The sequence below is a fragment of the Hevea brasiliensis genome, chromosome 13, assembly GCF_030052815.1.
Source record: "Hevea brasiliensis isolate MT/VB/25A 57/8 chromosome 13, ASM3005281v1, whole genome shotgun sequence".
Lineage (NCBI taxonomy): Eukaryota > Viridiplantae > Streptophyta > Magnoliopsida > Malpighiales > Euphorbiaceae > Hevea > Hevea brasiliensis.
Genome location: NC_079505.1, coordinates 85399830 through 85424736, shown reverse-complemented (window position 1 = coordinate 85424736; position 24907 = coordinate 85399830). Strand labels below are relative to the sequence as shown.

Below are 24907 nucleotides of genomic sequence, written 5' to 3'. Positions count from 1 at the left end.
ATAATATTTTGGATATAGAAAAAATATCCCAGCCCCCTTAATCATCATGTACGATTGCGAAACAATCACGTATATGTAAACTAATCCAAAGGACGGCTACCGAGCTACCCTATGGCCAATACGTCACTTTTTGAGGCACTGGCTCCAGCAACGAAGGTCACCATTATTTGGCTGTAATAAATAAAAATAGATAAAGTGAATCAAATTAATGATATATTTCGATTTTTTAAAAATTTTAATACGAATTTTTTTTTGAAAAAATAGAAACTCAAATTTAATTTTAGTAAGTAAATAATATACTTTTAATTATTAAGTTAAATCAGGCAAGGCTAATATGAATTAATTAATTTTTTAATAATAAATTTATCTTTTTATAGTTTTCATTGTTTATCTTTTCTATTAGGGGTTTCTCCTATTTCTGCAAAATTCATGCAAAACATTGTACAACCGTGTAAGATCAAAGTCTTCTTGCTTTCTATTTCTTTCAAAACAATCAATGTCTTCTAAAATGAAGATCTCTGGCCTGATGCCCTCATCTTTGCCTCTTTTAAATTTAAACTAACAGTGACAAGTGACAACTCGTTTCGAAATTTGTTGAATTTCAATTTTATCTCTGTTAGTGTGTGAGTGGAGTTGGATTTTGGCACATCATTTTTCAACACGATTTAGATGCTTTTCACATGTGTGACGACTAGAGTTTTGGATTTATGATAGCCAAAGAGTGGGATTGAAAAGAGTAATTTTTACTTATATTCAGCTGTATACACTCAATTAATCACCAATTATCATTTTAATTAAACTTATAATGGATCTCATATAACAATACAGGTATGATTTTCTACTACCATGAATGAAACAGAATCATTACTATTTATTTATAACGATTATATGAATATCATAATCCCCATTAATCATGCTTAAATCAAATCCTACTAAGCATGCATCAAGTATATGTAAAGCCATATATCTCTCTATAACCGATACCAAAATATAAAGTTTTCCATAATTAGTACTTTTTAACCTGTTTAGAATTATTATCCAATGGTGGGTTAGAAGTAGAAAGAGCCAGCCACGCTTCTACTTCCACTGACAAGCACGGAGATGTGGAAGAGCAGCATCCTTGTTGGTGCTGTTCACGGTACCTTGTCATTTCCTGTCCTTGATCATCACCTCCGTCCCATTGGTTCATCTCTTTCTTTGCAGGTGCCAACTGTGAAAAAAATGCAGAAAATGAAAAGGGCTCACAATATAACTTCAGTATCACAAAAATGAATCTGAGATTGAGATTTAATTTCTTCGTTACATACGCACGGCAAGGCAGCAATGGCTGTCACAGTATGGTGGCCTCGTCTTTGGTAGGTGAAGTTGGTCTGACCATGTGAGTCAGACCCAAAAAGACCATTGTCATTTTGATTGCTAGGCCTAGGAGGCTCATTGAGGTTGATCAGGGAAGTTTTGATTGTGGTTGTGGTGCTAGTAGAAGATGTAGTACTAATGCTGCTATTTTCATACTGAGTGCTGTTGACCTCACGGGGAGGATGAATTTGTCTGGTGATAGCTGTGGATGGAGCAATGGTGACAGGTCTTTTTTCAGCTAATGGTTTCACAAGGAAATTAGGAATGGGGCCTTGGTGTTCAGAAGGAGGAGTGGGGAAGAGGCGGTGTTGTGTTGCTGACGTGGAAGAGACAGAGGGCGGTGTAGGGACTGAAAATAGGTCCTCAAGCTGGACCACAACCTGAGGAGATGAGATCACCATGTTTGGCCACAGGAAAGTTCCCTGGGGCTTGCATATCCTGAACCCACTCTTCAGTCTTTCTATCTTTGCTGCTTTGTCCTCTGTTGGTGCTGGCAATTTTGTTGTTGGTGGTGCTTTATTGCTTCCTGCCTTACCGTGCTCTTGTCCAAATTCCCTTGAGACCGTTGTTTCTTTCTTCCGTTGCACTACTGCTGCTTTTCTCTCTCTTTGTGCAGTGCCTGCTGTTGATGTTGATTCTGGTAATCCCATTAATGTAGGTCTTTCAGACGATTCTGTCCTGTTTGCTTCTTCCACCGTTGTTTTAACCTTCCCCATTTCTTCCTGCATTAAATTCAGCCCATAAAATCACCATTTTCTCCTCATCACTAAAAAAATTCAATTAACATTCTGTTGACAGTATCATTTATAACCAATAGTGTCGAAAAGGACAGTACAAATTATTCACCATGCATTCATTATGCAACTATTTATGATGTTTTTAAACCTTGAAATTGAGCATAATAGATAGCAAAATCCATCCTGCACATTAACTAATATCAGTATCCCCATGGCTATACTATTTTGAAATAAACAACAAAGTAGCATCCAAATAGGTAATCTACAATGTTAACAGGTTGATGTGATAAATCTGATTGCTAGACAATTCATCATTTGGCAGATTTGGGTTATAATGATCCTTTACATTATTTAAAAGAACATGGAGAACTAAATGATCATGCTTATATACCTCCATCCCACACAAGGATTGTGAAATTTCCATCAATTGTTCCTCAATCTTAGCCTTCTTATTCACCAAATCAATATACATTTCCTGCAAAAAATAAAAAACAGATGGTCAAGAGAAATATTTTTTTGGTCAAAATCTGGTCCAACTTTCAGATTTACCTTTAGTGGAGTTAACAAGTTGTCATGCTCTAGGTAGTGACTAGTAACAGAAGAAACTGTGGTGCTCATAATAGCTAGTTCTTCCTCATCCTTCTTGGATAACAGCTCCTCCATGTCCCTGTTCATCCAGCAATTGAAAAAAAAAATCATAAGTACACAGCATACAAACAAAGTATAAATACCATATAAAAGAGCACTTATTGAGGAAATTTCTTACCTACATCAAGTCATATAAACACGTAGCTAATAAAAAATTATCTATGTATATTTTAAAATAAGACCTCCAATTATTTTAACTAAAATAATAATTACTAATTAATCGAGTGTATACACTAAATTTCTTATCTACATCAAGTCATATATACACGTAGCTAATAAAAAATTATCTATGTATATTTTAAAATAAGACCTCCAATGATTTTAACTAAAATAATAATTACTAATTAATCGAGTGTATACACTAACTTAGTTGAACAAAAAAAAAAATTCCTTAATTACCTTTTCAATTTAGCAATCTCTTCCTTGAGATCCCTGATCTCCCTGGAACAAATAGGATCCTGAGTAGGATTATCACCAGGCTTCCACCCAGGTGGCGGAGTCCAATATGGATCCTGCACCCCAGCCTCCCTTCTTATATCAACCAAATCAGCTTTCTCCAGCCAATACTCCATTGCCCCTTCTGCATTGTGCCGCCTCCTAAATCTCTCTTCATTACCTGGCGCCACCTTCCCTGCCATATGTTTCAGCAAATGGTCTAGCAGACCTGTATCCCCAATTAGCTTCCTTGCCTGAGCTCTCAGTTCTGGCCTTAGAATTGGTTTCCCAAACACTGCACCTTGTTCTTTCATTATCTTTAACATGTTCACCTCAGCTAATTTATACCTTCATAAACAGTCATTCATCGCTGAGTTGACTTTTCTGACTGGAAAAACAAATTAATATGCTAAGAATAAAGTAGTTAACTAAACTTTATTATTAGTCCTCACCTCTCAACGGACCATCTGTCAATAGAGGTTTTGAGAACTTTGTTTTTGTTCTGTTTGTAAGCTACAATTTGATTCTTCTTTTCGCGTTTTGTCCTTTCGTCATTCTCGATCTTGCAGCTAGACCCACGATGCTTTCTCTTGCTATTGGTCTTGGCCGTGTCCCCTGATTTATCCACCTTCACGGTATCTTTCTCGTCATCACTTTTTTGCTCTTCTTCATCCTCGTTACTTACCACCTCTGGTTCGTTCTCTTCTTCCTCTCCTGCCTCTTCTTCTTCTTTGTCCGTAACGTTGCATGACAACATCAGTTCAGACTTATCTTCCTCGTGCCGAGCCAAGTATCTGACGTGTCGGCGCTGGCCCCATTTGGGCATCGCGGTGCCCTTGAGCTCAGACCAAAGAGAACCCTTCTTCGAGACAATAATACTTCCAGGCCTAGAATTTAAAGGTGAGCTTAACACTTTCTGGGATGGAATTGAAGGAACCGCCCAGAAATGCCACAAATTTCTCTTATCGGTGATTTCATGAGGAGGGATTCGCCGATAAAGAGCTTCAGCTGCTATTTCTGATCCGACAATGTACTTTTCGTCCAGTGCTGGCAGCTTCTTTACATCCGGTTTAGTACAGTTAGTCTCACTGAAGTAGGCCCGGAGAGAGTAGATGCTTGGGAATCTGAGCGAAACCCTCATTCTGGTCTTCTCCTTCACCTGATCAAAATAGAACTCAAAACAACTCAAAAGTTGAATCGCATAAACACAAACATCCAACAAAAATAGAGAAGATAAAAAAACAAATGGATCAATGTAAAGGGTTGTATTAATTTACCATGACAATCCGGATTGAGTTTAGTTGATCTGGGAATTTAGGAGGGAGCTTGGAATGAACAACTTCATAGAAAGAACCCACTTTAATATGCTCAGCAGGATCTGCAAGCATGTAACTACACTGATAGGAAGGGCTTTGAGGTTGAAGAAGAGACCCTGATGGAAGGGACATAATGCTGAGTGAAAATGAAGTGAAAGAGAGGGAAAGTATTGACAAGAAAAGTTTGATGATTCAAATCAGGTGATCAGAGGAAAAGGTACCAATTGGTGAAGATATCGGCAGGAGTTGTCCGCCCAAATATGTTTCTTTTGCGGCGTCCTCGGGGCTTTGTTGCTGCCTTTTCAAGAAAATTATTTCCTGCATGCACATGCACGCAACATATAAACCCAGTAACCAACCACAACCGTTTTTACTCACACACACACGCACACCTTAAGGTTTACAGCCTCTCGTGTATCGTATAACGGTGATATATGCGTGCCATCCGGTCACGCGCTCTAATCATTACATAGGGAAGAAGGGAAATTTTTGTTTGGGTGGTGGTTTCGCGGCGACTTGCTAAACCAGCGAGACGTGTGAGTTTTTTACTTGCCTCATGCACGCGTGAAACCAACTGCAGCACTAAAGTGAATGTATGACGTCTGGTTGTGGTTGGCTGGGTGATGCCATTTAAGCATTGAGGTTGTGGCGCGTGGGTTGGAGTTAGAGAAAATGAGCGTGAAGCAGAATGAACAGATGAGTAACAGAAAAATGGAATCGTTAGAGAGAGAGAGAGTTACATAGAAATTATTAGATACACGTACTTATAAGGAGAGTTTATTCTTTGTGAAAGATTAAACATCATTTTTAATAATTACCCATTACAGTGAAGCTTTTAAAACTAAAAGTAACGCATTAAATAAATAAAGAACCATAAAAATATTCAAATAATGTTGTGAAATTATTCATGTACATTTGTCTGAGCGGAGAATTGAAAGAGTGAATATTGGAATTTGAAATTATTGGATAAATTATATGTCTTTACTTACTCGACTAAGCTAGATTCTGTGAAAATTATTCATATTCTTGACTGTTTATAGTTGTAGATATAAGAGCTAAAGTTTACTTTCCAAAGCACAAAACCTCCTCCCGTTAATTGCATCTCTAAAACACTAAATAAACGAACCTGTGATCATCTAAATCAGATTATCATTTTGGAAATTTGAACCCAAAAAGTCAGTTTTCAAGTTTCATCAATCTGTGTATTTGTAACGAAAAGAAAATGGCACGGAGGGTAGATTTTTTGGGGGGCGAGAAATCCAAATGAAAGTTCAAGGCTTTGTAAAAAGTGATTCAAACGCTAAAATGGCAATACTTGCAGAACTGAACTTATTATAGAGGCAGAACAGGGAACTGAAATGGGAAGCAATTGCGGGGTTTGACCATAATAAAAAGAAAGGGATAGAGGTCAAGCATGAATGAGGTCTAAGTCCATCTGTTTGTCCACTGAGAGTGAGCCAGGAATAGAGGGAAAAGACATGAGAAAGTTTTTTCTGACTAGCCAAAAATGGAAAACCAAGTAAGAGACGTTTTATTTTTGGAGGGAGACGCATTGTAAATAGCAGAGTACCACAACATAGAAACTGGACAAAGCTCATACCTTTCCTCGATGAGGATCGATCCTGGCTAGCTCAAGACCTGATCAAGCACTCAGTGTGAAAGAGCATAAATAAGCAAAGAATTAAGAGGGACATTATTATTTAAACCTAGTCTATCGTAATATAAAATAGGTGAATATTTTTAAATTCATGGTGGATGTGGATATATACATCAAAATTCAAGGAGAGAGCAGGTCTTTTCCTTTTTGGTTAAAAACGCTTCTTATCAAACTGGTGCTTTGTGATTGTGAATGAGTGTTTGTAAAGCAAGGAAATATGAGAGAGCTGTAATGTTCTGTTATAAACCAAACCGAGAGAGTATATGGCAATAACCGTAGTTTTCAAATTACGCTTCTGCCCTCTATGGTCCCCATACTGTGAGAAATTAGGAAAATGAACTGAATAGAGTTCTCTATTGATCAACTAAACTGAGAAAAGTATTTATACAAGTAACACACACGTCAGCTGGCACAGTAAGTTAACTAACTAGCTCATCTCTACAGATACAACACAACATGCTATTTATATACCTACATGTTTAACAAACAACAGAGAGTTCAGTATAGCTGGTAACTATACATTTGCTTCACCGTATCAATACAATGACCCAGATGTTTTTTGACTCTAAGTTCTGCATGTGCTTGTGCTGCCTCAGACAGAGGGTATGTATGGTTTACTCGAACTCGCAAGACACCTGATACAATGTTGGCAAATACCTCTGCAGCAGTTTCAAGCAGCTCCTCTCGAGTTTCAGTATAGAACATGAGGGAAGGCCTAGTCAAGAACAGTGCTTTCGGCGCAAGACCTGACAATGGAAGTGGATCCGGTGTACCTGATGACCGCCCAAAACTCACTGTGTACCCACGAGTCTTCAGGCATGCCAGTGATCCCTGAATATCATGATTTGCCCATAAGAAATCTTGACCGTTCAAATTTGAAGAAAGCAAAGTGCAACTTGGCTCTGTGCCTTTGTGATTATAACTACTAGGCCAATCAGTTACTTTTAACCAATATGGAACTATGGTGTTTTATAACCTTCTCAAACAAAGCCGAATAAAAAACATGATTTTGGCCTTGCAGAGAGAAATTAACTATAAGATTAGGTGAAACCTTTGTGACTATAACTGCAATGGTCCTTGGGTTTGATAATCTAAACCATTTGATGGCATAACATGATGGAAAACTGAACATACTCAAGGTGTAGTTCTGCCATATGGCTAGTAAAATGTGATAACATAGAAAGCATACAGAATAAAATAAATATGAATCATCAATCCACAAATAACTGATTTAGAACATTAATGTTACTGTTTTGCACAAAACCACCTTGTATGAGAATATATAGAGCATAAATTACCTGAAAGGTGTCTTTGCCCACACAATCATAGACAACATCGAACCCCTGCCTGATGTGAACCCATTGATGCGGAGAAAAAAATCTTCTTCTTTATAGTTTATGACATGGTGACATCCATCATCCTTGGCTTGTGCTGCCTTCTCCTTGGTTGAGACAGTGGCACCCAGGGTATTTGCCCACTGGCATAAGAGAGACCCAACTCCACCAGCTGCAGCATGAACAAGGATGGTGTGCCCAGGTTCAACCTATAATAAAATAAGAACTCGGAAATACGTTCCTACAGAAAAGAACAAACAATTAACTAATGTAAATAATTATTAGCAAGATGTGTGTTCAGAGAGTGTCTAATCAAAAGAAATTCCATGCAGCTGAAATCCAAAGGTAGTTTGGAGAAAAAGTTGAACACTTGAAACATGATAATGATTATTACACAAACTTGTATTCTAACTCCTACATGTGTAAGCACACATACACATATTTACAAAATTAGCACTACATATTCACTGGAAATGAATTGCATATTCAGTGGTGATGCTTTAGTAACAATAGAACACCTATGCATTTATGCAAGAGTGATTCATCATTAATATACAAAATAAGGGATATCAATGGGCATATTATTAACTTTCCTGATACAAAAACATCATGGATTTTGTTATTATGACATCATTTGACCTGTTTTTAAATTTAAAATGATTTCATGACTGCATAATCACAGTATTATGAATTATGAAGACTCGTTATACAACATACCTTAAAGCAACGGCGGACTAGGAACTGAGCAGTCATGCCCTTAGTCATAACAGATGCTGCAATAACAGGACTGATGGAGGAAGGAACAGGCACAACCTTGTTTGCAAGAAGGATCTGCTCTTCAGTGAATGAGTCCATAGAAATGCCAGCATAGACTACAATATCTCCAGCTTTCCTACCAGTAAGTCCAGGACCCACAGCCACCCCTTCTCCAACAGCCTCCATACCTACAAGAAAGAATTGTTTTCTATTACTCCAAGAAAGACTTATCTTTACAATGCTTATAGACCCAACATCAACAGGTAAAATATAAAAATAGATGAGAACACTTGGACACCTTTACAATGTCTACAGACCTAGCAAACACCAAATCAATTTGATATCTCAAGATTCCAGATTTCACGCATCAATCTTTTATTCTTCAAATATTGATGTCTCAATAAATTCTTTATGGATTACATCATTCTTCGAATAAAACCCACTAAAAGAATACAAACTCTTTTTCTTCATGTATGACATATAAAATTCAGAGATAGGTAGAATTCCTAAAGTTTATAGTTCAAAATCAACAGCATATGAATCACAAAAGTTATGTTAACGACTTTTATGACAAATTGGCAATAAGCCTTTGTGATTGCAATCATTAACAAAGACCCTATGACATTTTATATCCAACTAAAATCACATTCCACATTAATCGGACAGCAGGTATCACTAGCAAAACCCAATTCAAGAACAACTACAAATTAATTTCAGAGGAATTTTCCATTAGAGCTTTATTTTTTTTTGGTTGGTTACCTCTCTAAGCAAGCAAGACTTGAGTTCACTTTCACAATCAAGAACACTCCCTTCCCCTCCACCCCCCAGTCCAAATTCATCCTGTTTCAGTTTGATTGAACAAGTATCTCATTCAAAAATATAAAATTCATTATGTTCAATTAGTTCAAACAAAGACCACACAGCATAAATATGTTTTCTTTTCTTTAACACTATATCCAAATTCATGAATAATTATGAACACCAAACCTATAATCACATAGACAGCTTTCCCAGCTGATTGCTTCAGAGATGAATGTTACATTAATAGCTTTTCAAGATTGGTTATTTCCCACACAACTAAGTACCATGTAAGAAGAACCACAGAAGAAGATAAAGTTCACCTTATCATGTGATTGCATTTATAAATGAACTCTAAGATAGCCATAACTAAGAGTACACAAAAATTCATGCCTTGTTTTCATTTTTAAGGCGAACAAAATCCATTGAAAAAACAATAATAAATTCATTTGGCATTCAAATAAACCCAGGCAGTCAGGACCTAAGCAAACTGTAACTGTAAGCACACTCCAAGACCAAGAGCACAGAGTGAAATCTCCGTTTGGAGCCTTTATTACTGATAATATGTTCTCTTATAAAAGTATAAATAAATAAATAATGATAAGTAGAATCCATTCCCGGCAGAAATATATATGTAGGTGTTGAATGGCAAATTTATGCGGTGAACAGAGAGAGCAAAACCTGGAGTGAAGGGCATTGAAGGAGCCTTATCATAAACTCCTTTTCTGAAGTACACATCAAAGAAGTTAAGCCCAGTGGCTTTGTTTTTCACACGTATCTAGCCCTCACCTGGCTCTCCTATCTCCACATCCTCCCACTTGAGGACCTAGTGTCATCATGTATACAAATAACTGAAAAAGACTGACTTAAGAACAAGAAGAACAGCCGCTGTTCTTCTAAATGAAAGTTCTAAAATAGTTATATGCAGACAAAACCCAGATATGAAATTTGTTGAGGTGAAACCAAAACCAAATCAAGAAAATTAAATTCTAGAATACACATAAGTGAAAATGTTGTAAGCCGATACATTGTACGCCAGCATAACTGAAATATGATTTGGGAGTGCCTATCAAACCCAATCAAATTTAACATGAAATGTTATGGATTGAAGAAAGTGACAGAGAAACAGACCTCAGGTCCATCAAGCTCATGAACCCTAATAGATTTGACCATTTTGGCTGGTGATGCTGTGGCAAGCGCTCTAACGAGTGGTTTTGCGTGGGTTGGTAAACTGTGAACAGAAATTGATGATTTGGGAAGAGAATGGGATGAAAGAAGCAGTTGTTTAGGTATAAAAAGAGAGATGTGGTTCCAGAACTTGACTCCTAATCCCATTTACAATTACTATGCGTTGCCGTTACCAAACAAATTGACACTTGCTTTGTTGTTTTGCTGTTCTATCTTATTTCTCTCAAATCTCAATTGTCCACGGATGGAACTTGAGAAAGGTGACGAGGACTAAACAGTGAAGGTTGATATTGAGCAGACACTAGCTGTGATGGGTGGGACCATCCAATTAGGTCCTGTGTATCTTTGGAGGAAATTCGGTTATATTTAATAGGTCAATCAGCGGAGTAGGCGATGTCATCTAGTTGAGGTCCCAGACGTGTCAAAGGTAATATTTTCGAATTGTGAAAATGTATATATGTGAATTTATAGGCATATATTAATATTTTGTCCAATTAATTATTGTCTAAATATGAATGTTAATATAATAATTTTTATATTTTTTATATGTATTTGTGTGTGTATTTTTCTTTGTCACAAAAAAAATCAGCCACATACTTTGTGTGATACATTAAAATGTATACAGCATAACTAAAACTTTATGTCAACATTTTAACATGGAATGACACTCAAAATTTCTTACTTTTAATACGCATCAAAGTTCAAAAAGGTTTTTTTTAGCTAATTTTCAATATTAAAATTAAATAATATAAAATCATTTACTTTTTTTAAATATTTTTTTATAAATAAATTATTTTTAGTAAAACAAACCGACCTTTCAAATTCAAAATGAAAATTTTACTGGGCTCCAACGCTCCCTTTCCTGTCCCAAACGTTCTTACAAAACCATATGTTACAAGGTACGGTGGTGGGAAATGGACACTCTTTGTTCATGGGCTTTGTCTATTGGGCAAAGTTGTTGGTCCAGATATACAATGTCCATGGATTAATATATTATATTTTGGATACCCTTTAAGCTTTAGGGGAAATTAACCACTGATTTATACATTGAGCCGGGCTTCCATCCATCAGGAATCACATCCTTTGCCGCTAGCGTTTCGCCTGAATATCGTGAGGTCAATTGGATAGAAAATGGGGGACGCAATGCTACTCCTGCATCAAGCTTCCAAATTGCACCCCACGATTGTTGCATTGGCCTCCATTCATCCGATGAGGCTTCCTTCAGATAAACGCTAGCAAGATCACCATCTCCCTCTTCAAACTCTATTAGGACAGCAAAGTAGTTAGGATTTGATCCTTGATCAACATGGAAGGCTATGGTTTTTCCTGAATAATCACATGCAACCCTGAAAAAATCACAATTATAAGTTAATACACAGAATAAGTTAATTCCTGTTAATAAATATATTGAACACTAATTGTAAATGCCTTGCATATCGAATTTCCAGGATTCCAGCATCGCGAAGAGTGTCTTCTTCACTGGAAATTGCCATGGCACCGAAAGCGGTAAAACTAAGATCAAAATGAGCAGAATCAGATGCACAGAGACCTCCTGGGCAAAAATCTGTTATCACCACTCTAACTGGTTTTCCAGAGCAGGAGGGATGCTTGGTACATTTGACCTGAAAATAATTAAGACAATATTAGTGTTATTGAATTAATAAGCACCTTTTCTTATTAAAGAATCCTGAAAAAAAAAATATATTTAATCATTTTCTAGAAAAGCAAAATGCAACTACTCTAAAGTTTTAATGTATTTATTAGCTTCCCTTGTTTTACCTGGTAACAGGCTCCACATTCCTTGCCCGACTTGTAGAGAGATGGACCTATTCCGGTAACCAAAGAAGAGAAAGGAGGTTCTGAAACTGCATTCCCATATCCGCAAGAACCTCCTGCATGTGCATTCATATATAGATTAATTTGTTAGTTCATTAATTAAAGCTAATAATTACTATAACAATAAGTCATCTCTCTCTTTCTCTCTACGTTACCGTCACTTCCAGCACCGTCAGGGCTACCATACCAAGTAGCTCCGGCAGATGACCAGTGGATACCATCCCTCCCAGACAGGTTAAAATTTTTGGAACTGAAGCAAAAGCTGAGCTTAAAGTGGCCAACGAAAACTAGCAAGTATGAAGCTAACAAACCATACAAGGATATGTACTTATCAGTAGCCATAGCTACTCACAAGCTACTTTCAAAGTCTCCTAGTGGCTGATGCAATCCTCTTACGTAGATATTGACTGTGATATTTCACATCTATCTTGCTGCTATTTATAGAACAAAGGCATGTGCATTTTTACCATCTATGCATTTCTTGAAACACAATTGGATATAAAAGGCTAAATGTTTACGATGATTTACAATTAGAGCTAAAAGCTCTTATTTTAAATTATAAATCCCAACTTTGAAATTTAGCTGCAATTATGACTTGGCTCTTAATTGCAAATTAACTTGCTTATTAAGCATGATTTCCCATAATAATAAGCAAGCTAATATGCTTTTTAAACCGATAATATATAGTATATTCTTCTCATTTTATATATTTTGATATATAATTTACAAAATTTCAACTAAAGTAATTAGTAATTGAGGCTTCATCATATATTATACAACAGATTACCTTAAACAATAAATTTTAATAAAATTAAATCATTTTACTATTTTTTTAAAATAAAATTATTTATAAATATCTCTCTATGCCTTTATCATTAATTTATTAACTATTTATTATTTATCGGTATAATTCAATGATAACTGCATATATCTTAAAACTTATTCTCCATGCATATAATATATATATATATGTATATATATATATAATTACTATATGCAAGGCTTCATTTAGTCGGTATAATACAATCCAAATTAAAGAGCCCTGTCGGTTGAAGCGGGGCCATGCATGCATGTTGATAATTAACAATTTTTGTCTTTGATCATAAAAGAAAATTTCCTTGGATTTTGCCGTTGATGTTGGTTGCTGGTCGTTAATTAATCTCCTAATATAATGCTTGCAATTCATCCTATTTCTATCTTCATCTGCAAATCCTACAAATGAGATTACTTTGATTAAAATCCAGGGCCCCCCTAATTGTTAATGTTTTAAGGTTGATGGACTTGGTATTATATTATACTCCTAAATGTCGAAGACGTTTCTGCTTTTGTATTTTTAATTATGATTTAATGATGTCAGATTTTTGGATTTATTTGTACAAATCATAGTGGCAGAAGCATATATATAGATTTTCAAAAGATTTCAATGAGTATGAAATCTCAACCACCGTATCCTTTTCATGAGACGGTAATAAAAGCGGACAAAATGCCTAAAACCATTCCAAAGCTTATTTTAGAATTAATTTATTAAGTCTATAAATAAATTAATTTAAAAATAATAAAATCTATTTAATAATATATATTTTAAAAAATAAAATTTGTTGATCTCCAAAGCCCATTGCCATGCTAGCAACGTTAGAATTATGGACTCTAATCCTCTAAGGTTTTGGGCTTTTTTGGCCTTTTTCGTCCAAAAAACTGGGTGTTGAGAATTAGGCCGAAAAGTTTGCAGCCAATAATTAGCCCACATCTCATGATGGACTAAGATGGCCCAGGCGTGAAAAACTACTTATGTTTTTGAGAATCATGCTCACAATTTTTAACTTGCCTGAATTTGACTACAAGTTGAACCCATGTAACGCTTTTTGATCATCATACGTGGGTTTTCCTTTTTATCATCATTCTTGCATTGATCAACATTTTACACTGAAATTGAACTATATTGTGCAGTGCTCTTTCTTTTTTTGTCAAGTGCAGTGCTCTTTCTTTTTTTGTCAAGTGCAGTGCTCTTTCTAGGCTTCTTTTTGCCATTGGCATATTGCCTGCTTTAAAAAAAGTATGTTTTTGCTGAGAAATAAGAAGTCACATAAGATGTGAATAATTAAAGATTTTGAGTGGAAGAATCATATTAGTATTTGCCTAATTAATTGTCTATTGATGGAGCTTATGACTCTGTATTAGAATGTTAAATTAGATTGTGCTAGTTTAGTATTGTTAATTTTCTAGTTTTTTTACCTCTAGTGATTAAGGTACAATATGACTAATAATGAGCAAGACTTGCAAATTCAAAGAAAATGTGCAAGAGAAGAGAAGAAAATGTTTGAGGAGGAAGAAGTGGCGGAAGTTTTTATGTTGGCAATAAGTTATCTTGTAATGGTTGTTGGAGCATTCTATCATCATAAATATAGAGTGAGGGAAATTTCACGGGATGAGAATGGAGAAACTATCAATAGACAATTTCATATTGTTCTAAAGGCAGTAATGAAAATAGAAAAAATACTGTATTAAAGAGGTTAATCCAAATAGAGAATGCCAAGACAATAGTGGAAATGGTTTCAGGTAACACACTTATGCATAAATGGTTCTTTTTTTCATTTATATTCATTCTTTTTCATTATCATAATTTGTGGCAGGAAAATACACCAACAAAAGGGCTTTTTAATTTTCGATATTCATCAGCAAGAAATAACATTGAAAGAGCGTTTGAGTTATTGAAAAAGCGATACGCTATATTACCAACTCTTTAACTTTTTTGATCATAAGACTCAAGTTAGAATCATCAATGTTTATTTTATTCTTAATAACTTTGTAAAAGAAGAGATGTCTGAAGAAACTTTACTAAGAGAAGTGGATCAAGAATTAGAAGAAAATGTTCTGGAAGCTGATAATGAAAATGGAGATAAAGAAATCATTAAAACTGTTCGGCTGACACAAGAATGAACCACATTGAGAAATACTTTGGCTATATCAAGTCCAAATATCACCTAGAGAAAAATAAATAAATAAATAAATATATATATATATATATATATATATATATATATATTTCGAGGGATTAGGTTTGGACTGTAGTTAACAACTTGAAATGAAAATTCATACGGTGTCGTTTTCGATAAAAGCACTGTGAGAAACTAAAAAAATAAACAGATAAGAACCAAAAATGCGATGCTCCTGCAGCTCTGCGAACTACGATGTTATAATTTTGGAAGGAGATTCTGATTCTCTAGCATCCTCTGCAATTGCGCCTAACGAATCTGCCGAATATTTTATTCTAAGCTGTCATTTTCTTATAAAAAAGATAATTAAATATTTGTCTTTTAAATTTAATTAATTCTCTTAAAATACTGAGCAGCCTGTATCGTATTGGTTATCCGTGGATACACGTAACACATTTGGTCTTCTCCAACAGTCTACATTTATGTATTTATAAAAAAAATTATGGTAAAAAAAAGAGCCCTGCTTCCAGAATGATTTTACGAGTTTATCCTCCAATAATTGGGGACTGTGGCGAGTGGTCCATCGCGCTTTTCTTGTCCATACAAGTACTGCAAAATTATTCAGACAACCAATGGCGTAGTTATGACTTATGAAGGGAACGGAGGGTTTATTCAATTTAAAAAAATTATATAAATTAAAATTTTTAACAAATTAAAAAAATTAAATCAATAAATCAAATTGAATTAAATAAATTAAAATTTTTAATAAAATGAATCAAATTAAAAAAAAACCAACTTAATTAATATAATTCATTTTTTTTAATTTATATTAAATTAATTTCAGACCCAATTTTTATTTTATTTCCTTTTTTAATAATAATTTGAAACTTAATAATAATTAACTAAAAAACTAAAATATTTTTACTGTAATTATACTACATAAATCTCCTATAATCATGCTAATTGCTGTAATTATGCTAATAAATTTAATTTTTTTTTATAAATCGGACTGAATAGATAAAATTTCTTAAAATTAAAGGTAAAACAAATCAAATTATCGAATGAATTAAAATGAATTTTTAAATTAAATTAATTTAATTAAATTTTTTTTATTTGAGCTAAAATTTACTCACCCTGAAAGAGTCATAATCCCCTAAATTTTCTCAACATTCTTTTTATATATGTTTTTATTTAAGTAATTATGGAAACATTAGGATAATTTTACTGTAATAGCCTTTAATACCATAATTTCCTTATAATTTTTATATTTTTTGATAAATTTTCTATTAAATCAAAATCTTACTGTAATTACTTTAAATAAATATAATATCATATACTTTTATTATAAAATAGTGATATAATTATTTTCTTATTAACAGACCCCGCTGGCTTGTCCTCCTGATAGTGAAATCCACACGATGCCAAACCGGTGACTTCCAAGTTCGAATATTTTGACCTACCCACTTGCTCCCAAAAAGTCCAAGTTTACATTAAACTAAATTTATTTTGCTCCCAACACTTGATTTACTTGATGTTGACATCTACAAGTCAAGGAAGACTGCTCTTTCTATTATTACATCCATCTATATCCATTCAAGTTTGAACTCTCCTCTTACTCTGGGTCTCCCCATCTCTTACTGACATTGGTGATTGAGCCTGGGATTGGAAGCTTAACCCATGGCAGTGGGATTGGCCATTTCAAGTGAAGGGAGCCAATACAATGGCAGGATGACTTCCTTCGTTGTTCTATCTTGTATGATGGCTGCCATGGGAGGAGTCATTTTTGGTTACGATATCGGAATTTCAGGTCTGTCTTTATCTCAAATTCTAATTAAAATGAATTAGTGATGGAATAATTTTTCATTTTCAGTCACGTTTATAGTTCAAGATTAACTTATGCAAGTCAATATGAAGGTGGCGTGACATCAATGGAATCATTCTTGAAAAAATTCTTCCCGGAAGTGTACAGAAAGATGAAAGAAGACACAGAGATAAGCAATTACTGTAAATTCGATAGCCAACTGCTCACCTCCTTCACATCCTCACTATATCTTGCTGGCCTTGTTGCTTCCTTCTTCGCCTCTTCGGTCACCAGAGCGTTTGGGCGAAAGCCATCAATCCTTTTAGGAGGTGTTGCCTTCCTTGCTGGAGCTGCCCTCGGTGGTGCTGCTTCTAATGTCTACATGTTAATATTTGGTCGTGTCTTGCTTGGGGTTGGTGTTGGTTTTGCGAATCAGGTAATCTACTTGATTCTTTTAAAGTTATTTCGTTTCTTTAGCACCTCAAATGCTCTTAAGAATAGCGTTAGTCTTTAAAAAATAAATGTTGCTTAGTTTCCTCAAGAAGTTCAATTCATCTCAATTTGTCAGGTTATGAATGGTAGTATGCTCATTTTTAATAGCTAGTAGTCTTTATCTCAGATAATGTTGACAATTAATATACGCTTCTTCTGCGCTCCGCAGTCGGTTCCACTATATCTCTCTGAAATGGCACCACCAAGATATAGAGGGGCAGTGAACAATGGCTTTCAATTTAGTGTTGGCATCGGGGCACTGTCCGCCAACCTCATAAACTATGGGACTCAAAAGATAAAAGGAGGTTGGGGATGGCGAATCTCCCTAGCCATGGCAGCGGTTCCCGCCTCAATCCTAACTCTAGGTGCACTTTTCCTCCCAGAGACACCCAACAGCCTGATTCAGCGTGCCAATAACCATGAAAGGGCCAAAGATATGCTGCAACGGGTTCGAGGCATCACCGATGTCCAAGCAGAATTTGATGATCTCATCAAAGCTAGCTCAATATCAAAGACTATTGAGCACCCATTTAAGAATATTATTAGAAGAAAGTATAGGCCTCAACTAGCAATGGCAATAGCCATTCCATTTTTTCAGCAAGTTACAGGCATCAATGTCATTGCATTTTATGCTCCAATACTTTTCAGGACAATTGGACTAGGTGAAAGTGCATCCCTCTTGTCTTCGATTGTGACAGGGGTTGTGGGTACTGCATCCACATTCATATCAATGCTTATTGTCGATAAACTTGGTAGAAGAGCATTGTTCATATTTGGGGGTGTACAAATGTTTGTGTCACAGGTAATGGTTGGAGGTATTATGGCAGCTCAGCTGGGTGATCAAGGCGGCATAGGCAAAGGGTATGCTTATATAGTTCTGATTTTGATCTGCATTTATGTGGCTGGATTTGGGTGGTCATGGGGTCCTCTGGGATGGTTGGTTCCTAGTGAGATTTTCCCACTAGAGATTCGATCAGCAGGGCAAAGTATTGTAGTAGCAGTTAGCTTTATCTTCACTTTCATTGTTGCACAAACTTTCCTATCTATGCTTTGTCACTTAAAGTCTGGAATTTTCTTCTTTTTTGGGGTTTGGGTTGTAATTATGACTGCTTTTGTGTACTTATTGCTGCCAGAGACAAAGAATATGCCCATTGAGAAAATGGATATAGTGTGGAGAGACCACTGGTTCTGGAAGAGAATTGTAGGGGAAGCTGTTGAGGACAGTAAAATAGAAATAGCTTGAATTAATTTTCAAACTTTGTTTATGTACAAATTCATTTGAGAACAAGAATAATAGAATTTACTTATGTTCAACTTGCTTGATCTGTCTTCATGGGGTAAAAGATGAAATGTTGTTGGGGACAATGAACCTCCCTAGCCAGAGAAGCAGAATTCGATTAATATTTTTAAAATCTAAAACCATCTCAAATTCAATTAAAATTTATTATCAATTACCTAAATTCATTTTAAACCCGATTATTATTACTCAATAAATATCCGAATCCATTTAATTTTATATATTTTAATTAATAATCTATATAAAAAATAAATTTTATTTTAAAAATTTAATAATTTCATAAAATATTTCAATTTTATTTTACATAAAATAAAATATATAAAAATTTATAAATATTATTATAAAAATATATATTTTATATTTAATCAAATATTTATATAAACAGGTTTGGATAATGAATACCCAATATGTAAAACTGGAACTCATCACGAGTATTAAATTTCAAACTCAATCTGTCTTAAACCCGATTATGTATCATCCAAATTAGTTAGATTGGGGATACTCGCAAAAATCCAATCGGTTGCCATCTCTAGGCTCAATCCTAAAACCAGGTGAAGAGACCAAGAGCACAAAAATGTTAATTTAAATGGAATTCGAACAATATATTACAAAAAATTTATTACATGAATAAATATATTGTTATAACAAGCATGTAAATCTAAGGCACACATATAAATCATACAATCACACAGTATAGAGAAGAGAAAAAGAATAATGCAGGATTTAACATAGTTCAACCGTAAGGTTTACGTCCACGGGCAAGACAAGAGAAAAAAGTTCCACTATGATGAAAAGAGCAAGATACAATCACTCATAACTCTCAAACCCTAACCCTAGTGTGTTTCCCGAATATCTCACAACTCTACTTTAAAGGTAGAATATTACAATATTTATACTGGTCCATACCGCAGGGGCATTGCTAGCGCACCTCCAAGGAGATCAGTGGTGGCTTCGGGCCCGAGTCTATCAGCCTGTGCCCTCCGTCACTATCACAGATCTCACTTTTTATCCCAATCAGGTCGCAACGCGAAACTTTCGAGTAAGGTCACAATTTAGTGCCATAAAAAAATATATCCCAAATTTCAAAGCCATGAAAAATACCAATTCTTCCCCTTGGCTTGAATTTTCTTTATCATCAACAAAATAACCACAAAAACACTCTGTCTTGCCATATGCTCTCACAAGGGCATTACTGAGCACTACAAACACCAACTAAGTCTAGGCAATGCCTAAACTTGCTGACTAGGACTCCCTTGGTCATCATATCTGCTCGATTATCATGTGTATAAACTTTTTGCATAATTATAATCCCCTGAGATACAATGTAAAGATCGGGCTCCAACCACTAGAAGAATTATCCGCTTTGGCCATAAGCCTCACGGTTTTGTCCCATAGGTGGAATGGAGAATTTTCCAGGAGTTCACCCATCCTAGGATTTCTTTTAAGTTAGCATGCTTAACCCTGGATTTCTCTTAAGCGTCCTCGCTGAGGTTTGCCCCACCATCTCCCAAGAGGACACGCGAGCGGCTCTGATACTAATTGTAATGATTGGGCTCCAACTACTAGAGGAATTGTCCGTTTTGGCCGTAAGCCTCACGGTTTTGTCCCATAGGTGGAATGGAGAACTTTCCAGGGGGTCACCCATCTTAGGATTTCTCTTAAGTGAGCACGCTTAACCCTGGAGTTCTTCAAACTCTCTGGGCCATTTGACCGAAAAGCGCCTCTAGTCTTTAGTTCCCCCATTTTATATATCATTACTTTTTGAACCCAAGACTCTTAAGCGAGCACGCTTAACCCTGGAGTTCTTCCAACTCTCCAGGCCATTTGACTAAAAGGCGCCTCTAGTCATTAGTTCCCCTATTTTCTATATCATTACTTTTTGAACCCAAGGACTAGAGGCGCCTTTTGGTCAAATGGCCTGGAGAGTTGGAAGAACTCCAGGGTTAAGCGTGCTTGCTTAAGAGAAATCCTAGGATGGGTGACGTCCTGGGAAGTTTTCCATTTCACCTATGGGACAAAACCGTGAGGTTTACGGCCAAAGCGGACAATTCCTCTAGTGGTTGGAGCCCGATCATTACAATTGGTATCAGAGCTGCTCGCGTGTCCTCTTGGGCGATGATGGGGCAAACCTCAGTGAGGACGCTGAGTCCCGAAAGGGGGAGAGAAAGGTCCCTTAGGCAAATCCCATATCGACAAAGCATGGATATGGTATTGGGTTCAAAAAGTAATGATATATAAAATAGGGAAAATAATCACTAAAGGCGCATTTTGGTGGAATGGCCTGGAGAGTTGGAAGAACTCCAGGGTTAAGCGTGCTCGCTTGAGAGAAATCCTATGATGGGTGACCTCCTGGAAAGTTCTTCATTCCACCTATAGGACAAAACCGTGAGGCTTATGGCCAAAGCGGACAATTCCTCTAGTGGTTGGAGTCCAATCGTTACATACAATGTCCCGAATGAAGTGATATCTAACATCAATGTGCTTTGTTCGCTCATAGTATATCTGATTCTTTGTGAGATGTATTGCACTCTGACTGTCACAAAATACTGTTGCCTTGTTTTGTATCAACCCAAGATCACCCACCAAACCTTATAACCATAAAACTTCCTTTACTGCCTCTGCTAAGGCCATATATTTAGCTTTTGTGGTTGACAAAGCAACTGTAGCTTGCAATGTTGCCTTCCAACTGATAGCACTTCCAGAAAGAGTAAACAAATAACCAGTCAAAGATCTCCTCTTGTCTAAGTGCCTTGCAAAATCTGAATCCACATAGCTAATAACTGAATCACTTATCTTGGCCTGTCAAATGTCAGACCAACATCTATAGTACCCTTCAAATACCTTAAAATCCATTTCACTGCCTGCTAATGCTCTTTCCCAGGACACACCATGTATCTACTCACAACACTAACTACATGTGAAATGTTAGGTCGGGTGCATACCATAGCATACATGATGCTACCAATAGCACTCGAATAGGGAACACTGGACATGTGCTCCATCTCTTCATCTGTTTTGAGTGACATGTCTGCAGATAACTTGAAATGAGCAACAAAAGAAACAGTCACAAGTTTAGCATTATTCATGTTGAAACGCTTAAGCACTTTCTCAACATAGGCCTGTTGAGACAAGAAAAGTTTCCCAACACTTCTATCCCTGGTAATTTCCATTCCCAATATCTTCTTTGTAGCACCCAAATCCTTCATCTCAAACTCTTCACTCAACTGCTTTTTCACAATGTTAATTTGTGACATGCTTTTAGCAGCAATAAGCATGTCATCCACATACAGCAGCAAATAAATAAAGGAATCACCTGAAAGCTTTTTATGATACACACAACTGTCATATGAACTACGATTAAAGCTATTACGAATCATGAATGTATCAAATCTTTTATATCACTGTCTAGGAGACTGTTTCAGACCATATAAAGATTTCTTAAGCAAGCAAACATGATTTTTCATACCTAGAATGACAAATCTCTCAGGCTGACTCATATAAATTTGCTTCTCCAACTCACCATGCAAAAATGTTGTCTTCACATCTAGTTGCTCAAGCTCTAGATTATGAAGAGCAACCATAGCAAGTAAGACTCTGATAGAATTGTGCTTCACAATTGGAGAAAACACTTCATTAAAGTCAATTCCCTCCCTCTGAGTAAAGCCTTTTACTACCAACCGCCTTATATCGAAGTGCTTCAACCCCTGGAGTGCCTTCCTTTTTCTTGAACACCCATTTGCAACCTACCACTTTTTGTCCCTTAGGCAATGTTACAAGCTACCAAGTCTGATTCTTGTAAAGAGATTCAATTTCTTCACTCATAGCACCGACCTACTGATCTGCATCTGAACAAGAAATAGCTTATCTATAATTGTTGGGTTCATGCACATCAACTGTTTCAGCAACTGACTAGGCAAACGCAATTAGATCTGCATATGCATATCTCTGTGGTGGTCTAATCTGTCTTCTCTCTCTACCAGTTGCAATGCTATATGGTTCCTGTTGTGTTGCTGTTGCTCATGTACATCCTCTTGTTGATCAAAATCTTGCACCTCATCCTCTGAATCATTGGACTGAACTGCTGAAGAATCAATATCAAGCTCCACCTGTTCTCTAACATCGTGATCTGATTCTGTTATTGACTTCTCCCTCTGACTATCCAATGAAGCAGACTCATTAAATGTCACATCCCTGCTAATAATTAATCCTGGAGACTTTGGATCATTGCACCACAACCTGTAGCCTTTTACTCCAGATGCATACCCTAGAAATATGCATTTTCTTACCCTCGACTCAAGCTTACCATCTCTCACATGAGCATAAGCAGGGCAACCAAATACTCTCAGCTGAGAGTAATCAGTAGGTGAACCGAACTAGATCTCAAAAGGAGCTTTGCACTTAATAGTTGTAGATAGAGATCTATTAACCAAGAAACAGGTTGTATTAATTGCTTCAGTCCAAAAATCGTTTCCCAATCCTTAATGTGAGAGCATGCTTCGTGCTTTGTCACAAAACGTTCTGTTCATGCATTCTGCAATACCATTCTATTGTGGTGTCCTTGTACAAGTGCGATATCTCACTATACCTTCATTGTTGCAGAATGCATCGAACTCACAATTACAAAATTCCAACTCGTTATCAGTTTTAAGACGCTTGACCTTTTTTTTGTCTACTTCTCAATCATCGTCTTCCATTTTACAAAGGTTGAAAATGCCTCATCTTTTGTTTTTAGAAAATATACCCACACCATCCGAGAGTAATCATCAATCAAGGTCATGAAGCACCTGGCACCGTTCTTAGTAGGAATTCTGTTGGGACCCCATAGATCTGAGTGGATATAATCCACCGTTCCTCTAGTCTTGCACACTGCCTTTTTATCGAACTTCACCCTGGTCTGTTTGCTAAACACACAGTGTTCACAAAAGTCCATAGATTCTGTTTTTTGCCCGTCTAACAAATCCCTCTTGCTTAACACAGATAATCCTCTTTCACTCATATGACCAAGACGCATATGCCACAATTGAGTCTGATTCTGATTATTGCTTCCGGATGCTATTGCAGCTTCCCCTAAAATGTACTGCCCTGAAGAAAATACAATCTTGAAACCAAACTGATCTTCATGAGTACCATAGAGCCCTTGCACACTTTAAGAACTCCATTCTCTGCATGGTATCTGAATCCATGAGAGCCAAGTGTCCCAAGAGAAATCAGGTATCTCTTTAGTCCTGGAACATGCCAACACTCTATAGTTTTGACAACGTTATCAAACATCCTCAATCTGATGTTACAAATTCCTTCAATAGATAATGCATGATCATTGCCCAGAAACACCTTGCCTCTCATCTGTTTATAAGTGACAAACCAGTTTCTGTGTGGACACATGTTATAAGTAGCACCAGTATCAAGAATCCAAGAATTTCATCCCTGATCTAAACTCACAGATAAAATTTCTCTAGCACTATCATCACCATCAAAATCAACAAAAATATCAACCACATTCGCAGAACTTTCTAGTTGCTTTCCCTTTTTATTTTTCAACTTGGGACAGTCTCTCCTGTAATGACCTTGTTCCCTGCACTCAAAACAATTAGCATTTTTCATTCTTGACTTAGATCTGGCCTTAGATTTCTTCCTGCTTGAAGAACCCTCTCTTGAATGTGTTCTTCCCCTGCTCACCAAACCTTCCCCCTCAAATCTTTTTCTACTATCTAGAAATTTCTTTTTCAACTCCTTCGATTTTAGAGAATTACTAACATCGTTTAGTGAAATACTGTTTTTCCTATACAACAGAGTATCAACAAAAGTTTCATAGGAGGGTGGCAAAGAACATAACATAATAAAAGCCTAATCCTCACTATCAATCTCAATATCAATATTCTTCAGGTCTATAATGATTGAATTGAATTCATCCAGATGTTCTTTAATGGGCATACCTTCGCTCATTCTCAGATTGTAAAGCATTTTCTTCAGATACAGGCGGTTGGTCAGCGATTTGGCAGAGTACAACTCAACTAATTTCTTCCACGCCGCAGATGCTGAGCTTTCACCAGTAATCTCGCATAGGACATTATCAGTTACGCTTATGAAAATTGCACTCAAGTCTTTCTCCTTTAGATTAGCCTTCTCCGCCTCTTTCATCCCTTCTGAAAAGTTATCCTCGATTGCCTTCTATAGACCTTGTAGGATCAAGGAAAATTTAATTTTAATATTCCACAGATTGAAACTCGATCCACCATCAAACTTCTTCATCTCATACTTCGTTGAAGACAACGTCATCTGTAAACCCTAGATTTTGCGCACAAAGCTCTGATACCAGTTTGTTA

At 36.2% G+C, this 24907-nt stretch overlaps 4 protein-coding genes across 5 annotated transcripts; 1 reads left to right on the top strand and 3 right to left on the bottom strand.

Moving 5' to 3' along the window:
• Positions 1 to 853: 853 nt before the first annotated feature.
• Positions 854 to 4742, bottom strand: LOC110669579 (protein DYAD). The gene is made up of 7 exons (XM_058131648.1): positions 4454 to 4742; positions 3629 to 4335; positions 3141 to 3524; positions 2643 to 2760; positions 2485 to 2568; positions 1308 to 2078; positions 854 to 1210 (listed from the first exon to the last, which is right to left on the bottom strand). Exons 1-7 carry the CDS (start codon positions 4622 to 4624, stop codon positions 1007 to 1009), a joined length of 2439 nt encoding a protein of 812 aa, XP_057987631.1. The 5' UTR covers positions 4625 to 4742; the 3' UTR covers positions 854 to 1006.
• Positions 4743 to 6475: 1733 nt separating this feature from the next.
• LOC110669591 (uncharacterized) lies at positions 6476 to 10470 on the bottom strand. The gene is given in 6 exon segments (XM_058132654.1): positions 6476 to 6980; positions 7448 to 7494; positions 7497 to 7692; positions 8201 to 8427; positions 9719 to 9863; positions 10169 to 10470. Coding segments are annotated over 6 exon segments (1152 nt in total). The 5' UTR covers positions 10373 to 10470; the 3' UTR covers positions 6476 to 6647.
• Positions 10471 to 11243: 773 nt separating this feature from the next.
• On the bottom strand, positions 11244 to 12403 carry LOC110669580 (putative expansin-B2). The gene is made up of 4 exons (XM_021831289.2): positions 12217 to 12403; positions 12005 to 12117; positions 11654 to 11847; positions 11244 to 11571 (listed from the first exon to the last, which is right to left on the bottom strand). The coding sequence occupies exons 1-4, from the start codon at positions 12401 to 12403 to the stop codon at positions 11244 to 11246; spliced, it is 822 nt and encodes a 273-aa protein (XP_021686981.2).
• A 4178-nt stretch (positions 12404 to 16581) lies between these two features.
• Positions 16582 to 18601, top strand: LOC110669548 (hexose carrier protein HEX6). Of its 2 annotated transcripts, none has more exons than XM_058132653.1 (3): positions 16582 to 16801; positions 16909 to 17231; positions 17415 to 18601. In XM_058132653.1, exons 1-3 carry the CDS (start codon positions 16672 to 16674, stop codon positions 18528 to 18530), a joined length of 1569 nt encoding a protein of 522 aa, XP_057988636.1. In that variant the 5' UTR covers positions 16582 to 16671; the 3' UTR covers positions 18531 to 18601. The 2 variants fall into 2 exon arrangements, with proteins under 2 accessions (XP_057988636.1, XP_021686947.1); XM_021831255.2 differs by having other exon boundaries at positions 16584 to 16801; positions 17457 to 18601.
• Positions 18602 to 24907: the final 6306 nt, after the last annotated feature.

Excerpts from the sequence above, each read along its gene's own strand:
- LOC110669580 (XM_021831289.2), bottom strand. The coding sequence starts at position 12,403 with ATGGCTACTGATAAGTACATATCCTTGTATGGTTTGTTAGCTTCATAC. Across the intron at positions 11,848-12,004 it reads AATGTGGAGCCTGTTACCAG|GTCAAATGTACCAAGCATCC; the intron begins GTAAAACAAGGG and ends AATTATTTTCAG. Across the intron at positions 11,572-11,653 it reads CTGGAAATTCGATATGCAAG|GGTTGCATGTGATTATTCAG; the intron begins GCATTTACAATT and ends TGATTTTTTCAG.
- LOC110669548 (XM_058132653.1), top strand. The coding sequence starts at position 16,672 with ATGGCAGTGGGATTGGCCATTTCAAGTGAAGGGAGCCAATACAATGGC. Across the intron at positions 16,802-16,908 it reads TTACGATATCGGAATTTCAG|GTGGCGTGACATCAATGGAA; the intron begins GTCTGTCTTTAT and ends GTCAATATGAAG. Across the intron at positions 17,232-17,414 it reads GTGTTGGTTTTGCGAATCAG|ATAATGTTGACAATTAATAT; the intron begins GTAATCTACTTG and ends TCTTTATCTCAG.
- LOC110669579 (XM_058131648.1), bottom strand. The coding sequence starts at position 4,624 with ATGTCCCTTCCATCAGGGTCTCTTCTTCAACCTCAAAGCCCTTCCTAT. Across the intron at positions 2,761-3,140 it reads GAGATTGCTAAATTGAAAAG|GGACATGGAGGAGCTGTTAT; the intron begins GTAATTAAGGAA and ends CTGGATGAACAG. Across the intron at positions 2,569-2,642 it reads ACTTGTTAACTCCACTAAAG|GAAATGTATATTGATTTGGT; the intron begins GTAAATCTGAAA and ends TATTTTTTGCAG.